This window comes from Cygnus olor, chromosome 3 (genome assembly GCF_009769625.2).
Source record: "Cygnus olor isolate bCygOlo1 chromosome 3, bCygOlo1.pri.v2, whole genome shotgun sequence".
Taxonomy (NCBI): Eukaryota; Metazoa; Chordata; class Aves; order Anseriformes; family Anatidae; genus Cygnus; species Cygnus olor.
Genome location: NC_049171.1, coordinates 107647225 through 107663949, shown reverse-complemented (window position 1 = coordinate 107663949; position 16725 = coordinate 107647225). Strand labels below are relative to the sequence as shown.

Below are 16725 nucleotides of genomic sequence, written 5' to 3'. Positions count from 1 at the left end.
GCCCCAGTCTTTGGTCACTTGGTCCATTTGTCCATAATTAATATTGATTTAACTTAGTAGAACCAATCAGCCTGACTAATATGGCTTGATCTGGGCTTTTTGTCTGTTAGCTTCTTTAATTCTGTAGAAATGCATGGAAATATCACCTACTAGAAAGTTTGACCTGAAATGCCTTTTGTATGGGGGGGGGGGGGGGGGAGGGGGTAGAGAACATTCCTGTGCCAGCTACAGAGATCTTAAAAGCTTCCATGTTTCACCAGTGGTTGATTAAAGCTGTTTCCTTTGTGTAATGTGTACATGGGAGTTGCATAGAGTTTTCCTGTATGTCTGTAGAGAAAAAAAAAAGAAAAAGAAAAAAAAAAACCAAACCCTTAGCCTCCAGTGCGTTACTGTGATATGTTCTGTGCGTGCCAAACTCTAACAGCCTGAATAAATGGGGTTTCCTTCCCCTGGGTCGGTGACTGATTCCTCTGCAGCCTCCAGCTGAGCCCTCCTGCGGTGGGGCTTAAACCGGGCGCTCAGGAAGCTGGCACACCTCTGCAGCTCCGCGCCGCTGCTCACGGGTGAGACACGGGGGGGGGAAGGAGGGGTTGGGGAGAAAGCGCGTTCGTTTCTTTGCAGTGTTAATGCCCTCCTCGGCCTCGCACACGTGTACCAGCTGAGTGACTGCCAGCCTGCTGCACCGCTGGCTTCCCCCGTGCCATTTGCTCCCTTCCTTCTAGGCTCTGGTTTTAGGCTCTGCACCCAGATCTCCAGGGGGAGGGGAGCTTTGTGGGAAAAGCTTCTCGCCTTTGCAGCCTAACAAGGAGAAACCCAGCGTGAGTCAGTCCGGCCAGCCCCACGGAGTTAGGGGCTGCCCCTTCCTCTGTGAGCCTTTGGGGACGCAGGGGCAGGGAGCTTCCTTGTCCTCCCAGCTCCCTGGCAGGGCGGGAAGCAGTGGTCCTTTACCTAATGCTGCGTGTGCCCTTTCTGGCTGTGCTGTGTTGGAGCTTTACGTTAAAGGCAAGTGATGTCTGTGCGCTCTAACTTGGCACCCAGGGGGCTGCAGGGGTGGGAGCACCAGGGCTTCTGACATGATCTGCTGCAGCGAAGCTTTATGAGTGTGAGGAAGCTGGGCTGGTACCTGTGGGTGCTCCCAGTCCGTGCCTTAGTTGGCCTCAAACCTCGCCCAGGTGGGTAATCATCCCCATAAAGTGTTTGTCCTTACCTCAGTGTCTGCAGCGCTGCTGTCTGTCCAAAGTCCGGGCTCAGATAAGAAAACGGGAGTGACACGGTGGGAGTGGTGCCTGACAAAGCGAACTCCCATCCAGGAGACAACTGATAACCGGCGCCTGCAGGGTGCAGAGTCCTTCCAGGAGAAACGGTGGAAGCTGCTGGCTCGACACAGGCGCCCTCCTGCACCAAAAGGGGAAGCAGCGTCCCCAGGCAGTCCTGGGGCACCGAGCCAAGGCCGCTGATCTTTAAATGAAGTGCCTGGCTGCAGCACCCCGGCATCCAGGCCCCCTTCATACCTGCCCTGAGGCACACCTTGCTCACCAGGTACCTGAGGGGTGAAGGGCCTGGCCTCTCTGGAGGCTGCTGTCCTTCCCCTGCCATCAGAAAATCGACGCCCTGCGACAGGAAATCCCCACGGTGCCACTCCAGGAGCTGAAACGGAGCTAAACATCTGGCCCCCAGAGACCCCTTTCCATCGTCAGCTTTACTTAACACGACCAGCCCCTCTCTGCTACCCAAAAATAGCCAGCCTGGTGCTGGCCTGAAGGGCAACGTGTCCCCCATGCTGAGGAGCCCGAATCTGCTTTCACGTGGTTTGTGGAGCCCACCCAGCCCTGCAGAGCCTACGTAACTGTATCCCATGCCCTCTCGTTTTGGCTGTGTTGGGGGGAGGTGCTGCTACCGCTCTCATAGGCACACTTGTTGAGCGTGGTCTGTTTTGCACAAGCAAGCACAATAAAGGAAACGGCTGTTGCAAAAGCAACAAACTGAGAAAACCAAAGGGTTTCATCATATTACACTCGCTGCTTTGGGGCGCATCCCACCAACTGCTCTCTGGCGTGATGGCCGCCCCCAGCCTCTCAGCAGCTCGTTCCAGCCTAGGGTTTTCTTGTTAGGGTGGGTTTGTTTTTGTGTTGTGTTTTTTTGGTTTAGATTTTTTTTTTTGGCGGGTGGCAGCCACACAAGGGGCTGAGGCCACCACCCGGCAGCAGGACACAGCCATTAGCTCCCCTCCAGCCAGGTGCGTGAGCCCTATCACCCCGTCCACACCCAAAGCTCAGTTTTGGGCCGCTCAGCAATTCCCCACAGTGAGTACAGAAGCATCGAGCTTGCCCAGCCACCGCACCACCTCAATAAAAACCCACCTCCAAAGCCACAGCGCTGGGGGGGGGGGGGGAGCGCTCAGCCCCCAGCCCGTGTGGCAGGAGGAGCAGGGCCAGCAGCGGCTCTGGTCCTGAGCCGCCACCCTCGGGGGAAGGCAGCTTTGTGGTTTTCCTGCAGGAAGAGGCAGCCGGGGCTGCAGCGAGCGTTGCACCATGGTGGGGAGGTGGATGGGGCACCCCCTCCCTCCCTGCAGCCTCCTACCCAGGCCCTGCAGCTCTGGGGCCTCAAACCCAGAGCTTTTCCTGGGACAGCTGCCAGCATCAGCTGCCTGAAGCCTCTGGTGCCTAGGAGAGGCTGAGCACACTGCCCTTCCCAGAACCAAACTGGAGGCACGTCTTCCCTTGCTCGCTACCCCGTTCTGGTTTTGCCTTTTCTCAAATGCTGGAGGAACCAGGCCCTTCGGAGCCCTCTTCCCCTTCTCTCAAACACAGCTGATGTCAGCATTAGGCTCAGTAGCTTTACTATGGGGAACCAAGCACCAAGTGATCACGTGCCCTCTCCTAAGAAACCAGCTTTTTTTTTTAAAAAATAAATAAATAAATAAAGCAGCCCCCCCAAAGGCAAGAACAGACAGCTGGAGATCCCTGCAGCAAGCAGGGACCACCACATTACAGGGCCAAAGGGACAGGGGAAACCCCAAGGATTAAGCAAAACAGGACAGTCCCAGGCAGGCTGGAGTTGCTGGCACTGCTGTCTCCAGCAGCTGCTATGGAGAGGCTCCTTGTCTGTCCCCGTGCTCAGCGTGAGCCACACCAGTGCACCCCTCAAGGCTGCGTGACCCCAGCCACTTAATCACACCTGGAGCACCACCGCTGAAGCTCTGCGCCTCCTTCACCTGTACTGGAAGAAAATCAGGAGACAGCTGCTGCAGCACAGCAAGAGAACAAAGCATCCACTTCTGACCAGAGCAGGGTCACGCTTCAGTCATCCCAAAGACGTACCTGGCACAGCGACTTTGAAAACTAACCAGAAAAATAAAGAACAAGCGCTCTTCACTACGACGTCATTTTAATTGCATCGACACCCAGAAAATACACAAAGGATACGCACCGAGAGCCACCCGTCAAAGAGAGGCTTCCTTCCACTGGTGGGCCTTACTTTCACACTTCTTTCACTCAAAAAATAATATATATATATATATATATATATATATATATATATATATAAAATAATAATTGCACCGGTTGATGTACAAACACAGTCTTCCCTTTTCACACATTCGTGGGTTCTGCCGCTACAGGAGGGTCGAGCCCCGGCATCTGCCCCAACGTGTCGAGAGCAGCACCCACGGGAACGAATGGTTGTACAAAACAGCATGAAGGTTTTCTTACAAACGTACACCTGCAGTGTTTACTGGTTGTTGGTTTCTTTTTTTTTTTTCCTTTTTTTTTTTTTTTTTTAAAGTTTCAAAACTAGGTTTTGGGTCACTAATGGCTTGTATTTTATCTACAGTAAATTCAGCATATACTTTTATTTTTAGGAATGTGTAAGGCATTTTGGTAAGTTGAAGGGTAAGTTCTAAGTCACAGACTCATCAAACCGAAGTCCCTTCCTTTGAACTGTCCTCTTCCCCCTGGAGAAGAAACACAGGAGAGGTCAGTTACTCAGCTGGCTCTCATTCTTACTCTCACTGCAGGTTAAGCAGCAGAGCATTTCACAGGCTGGCCAGATCTTCCCGTCTGGGCAGGGAGAATCGTGACCACCATCCAGTGCAGTCCCAGGGGCTGCCAAAAGCCAGCCAGGTGGTTTCTGGCAGTAGGTGCCCCACTGCTACCATTTTAAACCACCACCTGACACACGTTTCCCTGCCTGTATCAAGGGAAGGCACGGCTGTGGCTGGTGCTGGGAACAAGTACCGTTTCATGAAGCTGTTCTTTCAACTTCTTCACCGTTTCTCTCTCTTTGGCCAGTTGGTCCTGGGTAACCTTCAGTAGCTCCTGTAGTTTGGTTGCTGCTTGGCCCAAGTCCTTTGTTAGTTTTTTTTCTTTTTCAAGTCTTTCCTACATGGGAGTAAAAAGAAGCCATCCGCCTGAGCCTCCCTCTGCAGTCTAGGCTGCTTGCAGGGGACCCTTCCCCTCCAAAACACACCTGGTCACCTCGGGGCTGCACCCAGGGGCCTCAGTGACCATGAGCTGGATGAGCACCCAGCTCTCTCCTTGCTGTAGGGGCCAGGCGTCACCCCAGCAAACTCAGGAGATATGAAACAACCTCAAGGGAGCACACTGATCTGCCCTGTATGCCTGCACAACCACGTGCTAAAGCGGTCAGCTCAGAGCATCACCCTTACCCTAGCCAACAAGGGGCTGTAACGTGCACCCTGCTGTCCTTCAGCCACGTTAGGGCAGGGAGCACCTTCCATGGGAACTATCCACCCTGCCCCGCCATCCCCAGGAACCAAAAATCACGCCCATAGCCCTGCTTGGAAAAGGCTTTTTGTGCCTGGTGCTGAGCCGTGGCAGCGGAGACCAGGGCAGCAGCCAAATCACCTTGAGATGCTGGGCCTCCTCCGTGCCTGAAGCCGCTGCGTTTTCAGCCAGTCTCAGCTTCTCCAGCTCCGCCTGCAAGCTGCGTGCTGAGCTCTGTGCCTGGAAGGGGGACACGCAGCCATTAACAACACACCAGCCGGCACCAGTGGGCCCCTCCTGCACCCTGCCCCACGCAGCGGGGCCCCGGTGGCTGTCCCTCTGCTGTTAGCGGGTTACAGAGCCACCGTCAGGCGGCGGGATGCACTGCCCCAGCATTTCTTGGCCACTCTCCAGAGGTGCTCGCTCGCAGCCCCAAGCCCCTCTAGGAGCACGGCCTCATTCCCCCCTCGCCCCCAGCACCTACCTCCTCCAGCTCCAGCACCAGCTTCTGCCTCAGCGCTTGCTCCTTCTCCACCAGCGCTTCGTTTTGCTCCAGCTGAGTTTTCAACTGCGTGGAGAAGGGGAAAGCGTCCAGGAAACAAAATAAAAATAATAATAATTAAAAAAGCAAAGGCCTGAACAAGGAGGATGACGAGCTTCTTCCATTACCAGGGAAGCTGGGCTACAGAGAAGAAACAAAACCTGGAGCTTTGTCCAAGGCACCGAGGGGCAACATCATCTGTCCTCTGCACAAAGCCAGGAGGATGCTGATGGTGAGCCTGGGGTTGGTTTTGCATCGCCAAATTTTGCTTGCTTTTTGGGCAGCACAAGCTGGGACTCGGGACAAGAGGCACGACAGAGTGAAGGGAGTATCTGGCGGGTCCCCGCGTTGCAGCAGATGAGCAGTGCCCAGGAGAAGGCTCCACGGTTAACAGGATTAAAGGAGAGGGAGACAGAGCCCAGCTTGGGGCAGCAGCTGCCACCGGCAAGAGGTGTTAGCCCGCGAGGAACAGCCGCTGCTAATGCCTTCAGCCCGGCTCCGGCGAGATTTGCAGGGCCTCTGCTCCTACGTGAGCTCTGTAATCCTAATCCCCAGCCCCCAGCCAGGAGGGGCTCCTGGTGCAGCAGCGCTGGGATGGCCTCCGAGCAGACCCGAGCCCTGCGCCCAAAGGGGCATCACCGTGTGGCAACCCCGGCTCGAGGCAGCGCTCCCTGCCTGCCCCCCAAAAACGTCCCCAGCCTGATGTTGGCACAGAGGGCTCCCGAGGGAACAGCCCTGCTGGTGAAGGAGCGGGACGTGTGGTTGAAGGGGCTGGGGGATGCATTCCCCCAGGCTCCACGACCAAGCCCCGTACACACAGGACAGGACAGCAAAGCCACGCGCGGTTTTCCATGCGGTTAGAGACGGTGAGACGGGACGAGGGACACGGTTAAGGGGCAGCGCCCCTGCGAGCCACGGTCTCACCCCCCTAACCTCGAAGGGCATGGGATCGCTCAGCTCAGCTCGTGACCCCACGACTTCTCCGTCCTGCACGTGGCTCTTCATCTCACCCAACTGCTGCCTGACCTGGAAGGAGGAGCAGCAAGCCTGGCTCGGTTACACACCCCACACCACAGCCGTTACAAGACGCACAAGGACCTACAGAGCAGTTTTGGCAGCCTTTTTGCCAGCACACCAGCTGAAATGGTCAGAAGCTGCTGGGATGGGGCTGGGGGGAGCAGCCTCTTTGAACCTCCCCAGTTAAAGCCCCCAGCTCCACCCACTGGAGCCCCACTCAATCCTGCATCAGCAGTTAAAACTGCCTGCTCACCATTCGCCCCGTCCAGAAGACAGGGAAAGCTTCTAGATGGAGACAAACGTGTTCAGTGCCTACAGCTGCTTGCCCATCTAACGAGATGAGCTCTAATGACCACCCAGCACCAAGTTGCCCCAAGAGCAAAAGGCTGCATTGGTTTGCTCAGCGAGCCAGATGACAGCAGCTACAACGCTCGGAAGAGTCACAGGACTTAAGAGAAACTGAACTCCCAGCTCACTGTGCTCTGAGCACCCCTGCAAGCCAGGGATACCACCCAGGACTTTGAAAACAAACCTCCTGACCCTCAGTTCACTGCAGCGGGGCTCACGGAAGCACTGAATGGCCGGAGCCCTACCCTAACCCGGACTCCTAAACCTCACTGGTGAGATATGCTTTCAAAGAATGAAGCATTTAAATATTAAAATCCAAAGCAGCGACTGCTGTCTCAATCAAAGGACTGATTTAAAAAGCAAAAGCCTTCACGAATTTGGCAGGTCTGATGGCTTTCCTGGCCCTTTATCCCAGGCCTCTCTCCCACTTACCCGCAGAAACCCAGACCCATCTTTCAGCCCTCCAAGCAACTCCTACACCCACGGGATACACTACAAAATTCATCCCACCCAGAGCTGGATGGAAGGGTACTTAAGGCACCCAAATGTCTGCCCAGAGTGGTGTGGGGGGGGGTAATCAGTGTCCATCAGGGGGACAGCTGGGGTTTTGCGCTACGTGCCAGCTCACACAAGCTTTGCTGCTCTCTATTCCTTCCAGCTACCATCACAGGAAGAAAGAAAGGCAAGTAAAATCCCCTACTTGGTCACAAACATTTGCTCTGAAAGTTTTGTGCCCGGGAGTACCAGGTTTACCCACGTGCTGGCTGTGCCTTTTCTCCTCTCTCCAGACCCGCGGGGAGGAGCAGGGCTACCAGCAGGCAGACGAACCCTGGGGTCACCGTTAGTGAACTGCCCCGAGGCCAAGCAGCTGCCCTGCATGCAGGCGGGTGGTGCACCTCCAGGGATCTCCCTTACCAGGGCCAGCTCTTTGCTCTGCTTCTGCGTTTCTGTCTTCGCCGCCTCCAGCTGCTCTTGGGACTCTGATAAGAGCTGCCTCAACTGGCCGGGAGAAACAGAAAGCAATGAGTAAGGAAGAGCATTAGGGTTGGGGCTTTTTCTTTCCCCCCCCCCCCCCCACACTTCCAAACCACCATGGTTCACACCGCACCACAGAAATCCAGCCCTGCCCCTCTCTTGCTGCCCTGGGGTCCCCCCAACCCAATCATCCTGATGCCCCGGGGCACTACGGACACATTATGGACATCTCCGTGCAGATCTCCCTGTACCAGCCTGCTAATGCATCTCTTGGCATTAGGCATCCGCAACCCAGACTGGAGCAAACAGCTCTCTATTTTCTCCTGCTTTGCAAAGTTCCAAACCCCCAGGGCACTCGTCAGATCCCCAAAATGGGGACGGGTGGTGAATCGGGCTTAGAAGAAGAAATACTGAAGGTAATGGTTGTCGCACTTACGTCTTCAACTTCTTTTGTGTAGTTTTGGCGCTCGGAGCTGGCTGTCTGCAAGTGATTTTCCAGTTGTGCTTCCAGAAGAGAGATGTATTCCTTTAGCTGGATTAAAAGGGAAGAGCACAGAGGGTGTTTGAGGTGCCAGTCATCCCAAACACGCGCCACCCTGCAAGCCCACCTTCCGCGGGGCGAGTCAGGAGGTGGGTTCTGATTCAGCCCAAGCACAGCACGCATCGGCCTGGCGCCTGAGCAGGGAATTCCCAGAGGCTTGGCAGCACCCGGGCTTTCCCAAGCACCCAAAAAGCCTTACCTGATCCGTGCTCTGCAGCTCTGCCTTCAACTTCTCTACCATGTCTTCAAGGGATTTCAACTGGAGTTGTGACTAAGCCAAAATAAATAAATAAATAAATAAATAAATAAATAAAAATGGGACAGTAAATGGCATTTCACTGTGGTCCTGAACGCATTTTGCACAACCAATAACCAGCTTGTGGTTCGCTCCCACCTCCCCCACTTTCTTCTGTCCTGCACAGAGGAATCCTGACACCAGCCTGGAGCTCCCTGGCCTGCGGCCAGCAGGAGCTCCTCTTCCCAGGAAAGGTTAGTCCAACAAGCCCGGGCCATAAATCGTGAAGCAAGGTAACAGCTTTTGCCTGCTGGCTGCAGTCAGCTTTCAACACCCGAGAAACTGGCACCGAACCCAGCGCAACTCCTGCTGAGAGCACCTGGGGTCTGGAAGCAGCAGAGCAGTTTTTCCAATGAGGTGTCCCTGGCTTTGCTACGAAGAGAAGCCAAGCTATCCGAAAGCTCGAAGTATGCTGTTTGCATTTAAGCCCGGATTTATTTCGGGGAAGGACTTCGCGGCTGCGGAATTCTTTGCAAGGGAGGAATTCACCTCTTCTCCACGGAGAGGCAGAACTGCTCCGGGACCTGCCCCAGCCGCCACGCTCACCCCGCCACGCACGCCGTGCTGTCAGCACACACCAGCAGCAGCCACGTCACCCCCGTGTGCTCACCGCCAGCCCTCACTGCCAGGCAGCCAGCAGCGCTGCTGGAGCCAGCGACCGGCTGAGAAATTAAAGATTTCTTGTATGAGAGCTCCCCCGTCTCTCTGCAGCCCCGATGAGCTTTAAAACCCCGTGTGGTGGCGAGCAACCTGATCGCGGAAAGCGGTCTCATTTTAGTTCTGCGTTCAAGAGGATACTGAGGGCAGAGAGCTTGGCAGAAGAGGCACGACCAGCCAGGTTCTCCTAGGCTCCAGCTAAGTTACAGGAGTTCACAAAACACGTCCCCCCAGACTTCTGGGCCACACTGGCTCTCTGGCAGCTGTTGGCTGGCTCTCTAACCAGTGAGAGTGGTACCCGGAGCTAGACAGACAGCTGGTCCAAAAACTAAGCACAGCACATGCCTGGACCTCAGCTCCTTTCTGAAGCCTCCACCAAAGCCAAGGACAACCTAGATATCGAGAGCAAGCCAAGCTCTTCTGACAAGGGGAGACCAAGAGCACGGCACGTGCTCTGCCTCAGTCAAGCCAGTGCCCACCAGGAGGACTCGGCCTGGCTTCCAAGCCTCACAGCTTGGATTACTGGAGCAGTAATGTAGTTTCCCAACTACCGGAGAGCTGCAACCCACTCCTCCCGCACATACCAGGCAGGGAGGTGGGACCCAGGTGGAAGAAAGGCTCAGTGAGGTGGGTTTCTTGTGGTAGTTTTGTGACAGGAGGCCTCGTGCCTCAGAGTTCAAGGCTGGCAGGAACAGTTAGGGTCAACATCCGCCTTATAGCCAACAGCCTCCCTGCTCCAGGAGCCTTTGTACATCAGCAACCAAGCCAGGTGTGCCCCAAACACCCACCTTTTGGAGTTCCTCTTCAGAGACTGTGAGCTTTGCTTTCCAGACCTGCTCCTCCTCCTCCACGCTCTTCTGTAGGTCTCGCAGCATCCCCTCCTGTTGGCAAAGCCCCAGCTGAGCCCCAGCATCCTCCAGCCCTCCGGAGGGGAGCACCACAGCTGCTGCCGGGGCTGGATGCCCTGGGATACCCAATTCTTCCCAAAGGACTTGGGCCAGAGCATGAGCAAGAGAATTAAGGGCCCCAGGTGGGGCTAGGGACTCCCAGCTCCCAGACTAGCTCACCCACCCTGCTTAGTGGAGCCTTTGCTTGTGCCACCCTGCCTCAAACAACATCCCACAACCACCAGGAAGGTTTCCAGCATAATTAGACTGAAGAAAAACTCTAAAAATTCACGTTTGTTCTCTTCCCCTGTCTCACCAGCAAATAATTTTGTCCATGGCAGCCCCAGCATACCGTGTGATGCCCACCACAAGCCCATCGGCAGGATCTGGGCTGCTGGGAGATGGAGTTGTGTTTCTACTAGAAGACCAACACGAGGAGTTGTAACTTACCGTCTCTGCGAGGATAGCTCTGTACTGCTCACATTCTGCTTGTAAAGTGCTCTGCGCTTCCTCTGCCTCTTTTAATTTAAGTGCTGAATCCTGAAAGGGGAGAAGGATGGAGAAAAAGAGAGATGAGGAAAAGAACTAAGCGACTTAAACGCTCCCTCGCACCTCCACTTTCCAGCCCCTTCACTTACCACGGGCTCTGTTGTACTGATGTGTTGCTTTAGCACATTCACTGTCTTCTCCTTAAATTCTTGTAGCCACGTATCATAATCCTGAGTGTGAAAAACAGGACAAGGAGGGGAAAAGAAAGGAAGAGGATGCTTAGATGCCTGACGTACCTGCACAGCAGAGGCCCTGCAGGGGTCTGAACAGGCAGGTGCCTACCTGCTGCGGGGACACGGTGACTTCTGGGAGGGCAGAGAGCAGCGTCTGTTTGGTTTGTGTCTGGAAGGTGTCAAGCTGTTGGGCCAACTCCTCCTGTAAGAGGGACAAACTGGCATGGAGAGGAGGTCTGAGGTGCCTGTGGGCCAGGCTGCCTGTACCAGTCCTGCTTTTCTGTGTCTGCACGGGTAAGCTGGCATGGGAAACCCAGCAAGCAGGGAAAAGTGCTGCTGCTGCTGAGGGTCACTGAAATATCCCTCCCAGTTCACCCGTGGCCCTGGTTCCCCAGCTGTGACCTGTACTGTGGTTACACTGCCCTCGAGACGAGATTTGGAGAAGCTGTCAGGAAGGTTAGGGCAGCGCTGCTCCTAAGACGAGGCAGGAAACCCAGGGCAAAGAGTTCTGGCGGCCTGAGGAGACTGACTGCTTCCCCTGCAACACCGACATCACCACTGAGGAGAAATACCAGGCTCACCTTTGCTTTTGTAGCAGCAAGTAGCTTCTCCTCACATGCCTTCTCCACCGTGGCCAACGCCTCCATTGCTTTCCAGTTCTTCTCACGAAGGTCCTGCCACGACCACACACACAATAAGGCAATAAGCCACACGTCACGCTGAAGGCCACCGAGCTGCCTTTGGAGGACACCAAAGCCTCCGTTCAGGGAAATGGGCAGCCCATCACTTTTGTCGAGCATCTCCCACCCCACCACCCACGTGCGCTCCTTTCTCCTCTAACCCTGCGGCCACCCAAGGCAGCACGTTGCTCAGGCAATGCCCGAATGCTCGAGCCTTCTTGCAGGAGCAGAGCAGACCTGGGTGGAGACAAGCTCCAAAAGCAGCCCTCAGAGCTGACTGAAGAGGACGTAGGCCTGGCAGAAGGCTGCGAGGTTGCCTCCAGGCAACTGATGCAGCCTTGCAGTAGAGGCAAAAGGAGCAGAGAGGCAATGAGGAGTGAGGGACCCCTGAGCCGGGGTTCCCTAGACCTTGCTGGATAGCATCTCCCTGCTTACAAGGTCCTAAGCCTCCCAGGAGGACAGGGGAGGGACACCCCACCCATGCAGCCCACCAGCTTGAGCACATGAGGTGTACACCCGGCCAGGGGCCCTCCTGCTCTCTGGCAGACAAGGCGAGACCCCCAGAGCTCCACGGGGCTGGAAGAGCCCGGCGCTGCACCACGGAGTGATCCGAGCAGCAAATCCATGCCCGGTTCGCTCACGTACGTTGTTTTTTGTCTTCTGTTGCTCCATTGCCTCTCGCAGCTCCGCTGCTTCCCTTTCCAAAGACGAGAGCTGGTCTGTTTTCTCCTGCAGCCTGGAATGAGATGATGCAGGGGTGAGCTTCCGCCTCCACCTCCCACCCGGGTGGGATTTTGCATCTGGGGTCTGCTCTGGGATCTACAAGCAGCGGGGAGTTGCACTCGCATGGGGAGATGGAGGGAGTGGGCTGCACTTGTGGGACTAAAACCAGGACTGCAGAAACGAAAGATCGTAGCCATGCTGGAGGGGGGTCTAGTTTTCTACTGACTTATCATCAGTAACAAGCTAGCTGGCTAGCCGTGCATCGAGGACAAGGAAGAAACAACTTGAGCCAAAGGCCACAAACGCTGGATTATACAACTGGAACTGCTCCCAACACGCTCCCACTCATGGCTCATTAGACCGCGATAGCCCACAGCTCTGCGTTTTGAAAGCATCACCCTGCTATCTTGAATAGCCATGAATCAGCACCACCAGCTACACCTCGGAGCCTGCAGCTTCCCTCCACACCCTCAGATCCACCAGCTGCCCTGCAGGGAGGCTCAGCTGGAGCAGACCAAAGAAGATGCAAGCCCTTGACGTGAATCACTCAAATCTCTTGGGGTCCCAGGACCCTGTGTTGAACAACTGCCCTCCTTTAGAGGAACACCAGGTGCTTGCCCACAGCAAGGGCATCTGAGAAATTCTCCTGCCGTGGACTGAGCTTCTCGGAGGTGCCCTGCACAGGGGTGAGAGGCAACAGACGCAAGTCATGATGTGGGAAACCAGTGAGACACCGGGAAACCCTTTTTCACTGACACCTGGAGGTTGTCAGACAGTGGAAGAGGGAACCAGACAGGTGGTGAATCTCCATCCTTGAAAATACCCCAAATTCACCTAAAATAGCCCCAAAAGCCTTACTCTGAATGGCCCAGCTTTGAGCACAGACTTGGATCAGAGGCATCCCAGGTCCCTAACCACCCCCAGCACCAACACAACTTGCACAGTCAGTTTTACAGGAAGAGTTAGCCTTCACGTGCCTGACAGCAATCAAAGCGTCACTTCAGCACGGACTGGCTGTTATTTGGAGTCAAGGAGCAAGCTGGAAGAGCAAGCAGCTTTTGTACGCTAAGCAGCACTTAGACCTACCTTAATTGCATCTGCTTCATTTCTGCTTCGTTGGCTGCCTGGAAGACAGAAATCACTTTCATCACCCGTCCTAGGCAAGAGATGCAGATCAGCCATCTCTGGCACCCCACAGCGAGACAACAGAGCTAACACAGGTACTAACATTAATATTATCCTCCTCCCACCCCAATTAAAAACGCACAGGACCTGCAGGTCTCTGTCTTTTTCTGCCTCCCTCATCTGGCCTGCTTCCAGCAGAGCTTCGATGGATTTGATCCTCTCCAGGAGCTTGGTGTTCTCCGAGCCGGCATCCTGCAGTTTCCCCTTCACGCTGTCGAGCTCCGACAGTTTGCTTTTAAGCTCTGCTTCGGAGCTCAGCAGCTTGGCCTGCAGTTCTGTTGGAGGAAGGGGAGAGGAACACAGTCAGGTAGGTGCAAACAAACTCAGAGACTCCCCATCCTGGTCGCTTGGCCACAGATGCCTTCTGGGGACACAGCATCAGCAAGACCACGGACCAGCCCCGTGTCTTGTTTGCGCTGACACTGGGAAGCCCAACTCACCCCCAGATCTACTCATCCTGCCCTGAACAGCCCCACCAAACACCCTGCCCCAAAAGCTCAAGATCTGCCTCGTGTTTCAGCTGCCCCACGGCTCTCCCTGTGCTGTTTCGCGGTCCTCACCAGCGATGCTCTGCTGCTGCCCTTTGGACTTCTCTGCATCTGCTAAGAGGCTCTTGTAGCTGGCCTGGGTTTTGCGGAGCTCGTCACTTACTTCCTCCAACCTCTTCTGCAGCGTCGCCTCCACCTCTCTTTGGGAAGCCTGCACAGCGGGAAGAGAAGGCTTTAAACAGCACACTGGGCGTCCTGGCCAACGTGAAGCTAAGCTCAGCGACACGTAGCATTATTTTCACGCTGTGTTTTGGGGGAGCAGGGTTGTCACGCTTCCCCTCTGCGTGAAGCACCTCCTTTTGTAATCAGGTGGGAATCAGACAACACCCTGATGTCTCAGTTCTGGGTCAACACTACCGCCAACCCCCTCTCTTCCCCTCCAGCCTGGAAGAGAGGAGCTGAATGCCGAAAAAACCCCAAGCTCCGGCCCTAAAGCACAGCCCTGGCTGGGCAGCCCTGCAGAAAGCTTCCCCTTCGCAAAGCCCCAGCCACCGCTCGGAGCCCGAGCGACGTCTCCAAACCTTTCTGCTATGGGTTTGTTCTGGCAGCCACCACGCGGCTCCGTTTACCGCCGGCGTTCACAGCTGCCACTGTGCAGTGGGGAGGGGGAAGAGGGAAACGCCCTGCCAAAACGCAGGGAGCGACACGTGCTCTTTACACCAGGGAGAGCGGCCTCGGTGCTTTTGGCTCCCGAAGATCAGATCCCGTGCAGGCAGCTGGTGCCCCAGCCCAGCACGGAGAGGTACTGACACGGCAATTAGCTGGACGCAGCCGGCCAGCCACGTGTTTCCATAGGCGGTGGAATTTTCTGCGTGGTTTGGGCCAGGGAAGACTTTTTTCCACCTTAGAAAGCAGCAGAGAAGAGGCCTGGCCAAGGCATGCGCTTAGAGGGGAGAGGCAGAGCGAGGGGTGTGAGGCGTGCTGCAAACCAGCAGCTCCACGAATCACCCCACTGCGAGCGCTTTGTGTGACGGGGACAAAGCGAGGCTGACGAGCAGCCCAGTCTCTGCCTGAACGATGCTTCCAGAACTGCCAAAAAAAGCAGTGCTTCTCCACTTTCTGAGGCTTTAACACCAAGTCCTCAGCTCCGAGCTGCAGAAGCACATTTTCCCCATCACCACAGGCACCTTAAACACATCACTGGCTTTAAAGACCTGCAGCTTATTATTATTATTATTATTATTTGACTAACATTAAGGCATGCAGCAAGCTGACAGCCCCGAAGAAGTTCTCCTAAAAGCACGCCTATAAGTTGATGTTTTAAGGCAGCTTCTGCCCTCGCACCGTGCCCACATCACTCAGGCTCCTCACTTTCTCTTGCTATTTGACTGCAAAAGCAGCAGGGGCCAAAACCAGTCCGCTGGAAGAAGATCTGCATCCTCAGGCACCCCGAAAATCGAGAGCTAGGACCCTGAACACCCCTCGTACTGCCAAGATCAGTGCTCCCAGATCCTAGCTTAGCAGAACCCCAGCACAAGTGCTGCTTCCTGCCAGAAAATGCTTTCCCTGCATCCGTACAGCCTGCTGCTGGCGACGTGCTCTGACCACAGAGTCTCTGCACGGGAGGCAGCCTGTGATCACCCAAACAAAAAAAAACCACCAGCCACACCCTGGTGACACCAAAAAGCCGAGCTCTGCCTCCTGTGCTACGATTAACAGGCTTGAAAACAGCTGAGTTGAGAGCGGGTGAGGGAGCGAACCCACATCTGCACAAGCCCAGAGCCATGCTGATGGGGGCCAGGGGGTTTTCTATCACATCTCTGGTTTTGGTGTTTTTTGTCTTGTTTTTAAAACAGAAAACTGCCCTGTTAGCAGGAGACACCACCGTGCTGCTGCAGAAAAAGCCCTGCTTTTCCCAGGTGCTCCCCTCCCTGCTGCCTCCAAGGCTTTCAGCACTGTCAGGAGGCAGCAGAGCAGGCTCGACGCCCGGCCACATTTGGTACAGCAGGGACCAGGAGGCACGGCCAGCTGCAGCCTGCCAGTTCAGGTCCCGGGCATTTGGCAGCACCAGGCACACTGAGCAGCGTGTACAGCCTAGATTTCCCCCAACACCTTCACGCCAGGCTCAGAGATGTGTGAGAAGAATGGTTTTAACTGGGTCTCATGCTGCCTGGGCTTTGCTGGTGTTGGATGATGCAAGAAAGCCACAATGCGTGTGACAAACTACCACGGGAGAGGCAATTAAGAGATCCGCAAGGCAGTTTGCCTTCCAGCTGTGGCTGGTAATCCCTCTCTCCAAGCTCCTTCCATGGCCACGTCCATAGATCCCAAGCAATTCAGCCCCCCTTCAGGGCATCAGAGCCTCTTAGCCCCTAACTAACCTGGAAAGGGACAATTCTACTGAGCGGGGTAAGGTGTGTGTGCACAATACACCATCAGGAGCATGCACACAGCCTTATCTCTCGACAGCTGAATTAACAGAGCCCAATTCCCCACAGCCAGTGTCCCTTGTGACCCCCCACCCCTGCAGAGAGAGGGGTGAGAAGGCAGGGTGTGACATTAGCACCTTCCCTTCCGAAGGGTGCTGAGGGAGAAGGGGCGTTATGGGATGCCTTTGCTCTAAGCAGCTGCCATTTTCAATTTCCATTGGAAAAAAAAAATAATAATAAAAAAGACCACATAAGGTCACAAACCCAGAACACTGTGGGGCTTGGCCCTCCTGCTGAACTCTCCCTCCCTCTGTCCAACCTCATGCATGCTCTTTTAAGAGAGAATGACCAGAAACACATGGAGATTAAGCAACCCAGACAAGATCAGAGGGAAAACATCTGGCAAAGCCCCGCACTCCTGTTTTGCTTCAGCCAGCTGTCCCCTCGCCACAAGCTCGAGCCGCAGCTAGCACGGGCCCTCCTGCAAGCCACCACACGTCCCTGCCAGGGGAG

At 55.2% G+C, this 16725-nt stretch overlaps 1 protein-coding gene across 9 annotated transcripts in view; it reads right to left on the bottom strand.

The window, feature by feature from the left end:
• Nucleotides 1-119: 119 nt before the first annotated feature.
• Nucleotides 120-16725, bottom strand: part of RRBP1 (ribosome binding protein 1) — a 28839-nt gene continuing 12233 nt past the window's right edge. For 5 of the 9 annotated variants that reach the window (XM_040553340.1, XM_040553339.1, XM_040553338.1 and 2 more), the window contains 17 exons: nt 13856-13994; nt 13383-13570; nt 13197-13234; nt 12033-12123; nt 11289-11381; nt 10817-10909; nt 10624-10704; nt 10436-10525; nt 9887-9979; nt 8346-8417; nt 8042-8137; nt 7546-7629; nt 6199-6291; nt 5209-5292; nt 4866-4964; nt 4236-4379; nt 3371-3952 (listed from right to left, as the gene is read on the bottom strand). In XM_040553340.1, coding sequence (XP_040409274.1) covers nt 3914-3952; nt 4236-4379; nt 4866-4964; nt 5209-5292; nt 6199-6291; nt 7546-7629; nt 8042-8137; nt 8346-8417; nt 9887-9979; nt 10436-10525; nt 10624-10704; nt 10817-10909; nt 11289-11381; nt 12033-12123; nt 13197-13234; nt 13383-13570; nt 13856-13994 — 1617 coding nt within the window. In that variant the 3' untranslated portion in view covers nt 3371-3913. Of the gene's footprint in view, nt 3342-3370; nt 3953-4235; nt 4380-4865; nt 4965-5208; nt 5293-6198; nt 6292-7545; nt 7630-8041; nt 8138-8345; nt 8418-9886; nt 9980-10435; nt 10526-10623; nt 10705-10816; nt 10910-11288; nt 11382-12032; nt 12124-13196; nt 13235-13382; nt 13571-13855; nt 13995-16725 lie in introns of those variants that run through there. The other 4 variants (XM_040553343.1, XM_040553344.1, XM_040553345.1 and 1 more) reach the window with 2 other exon arrangements.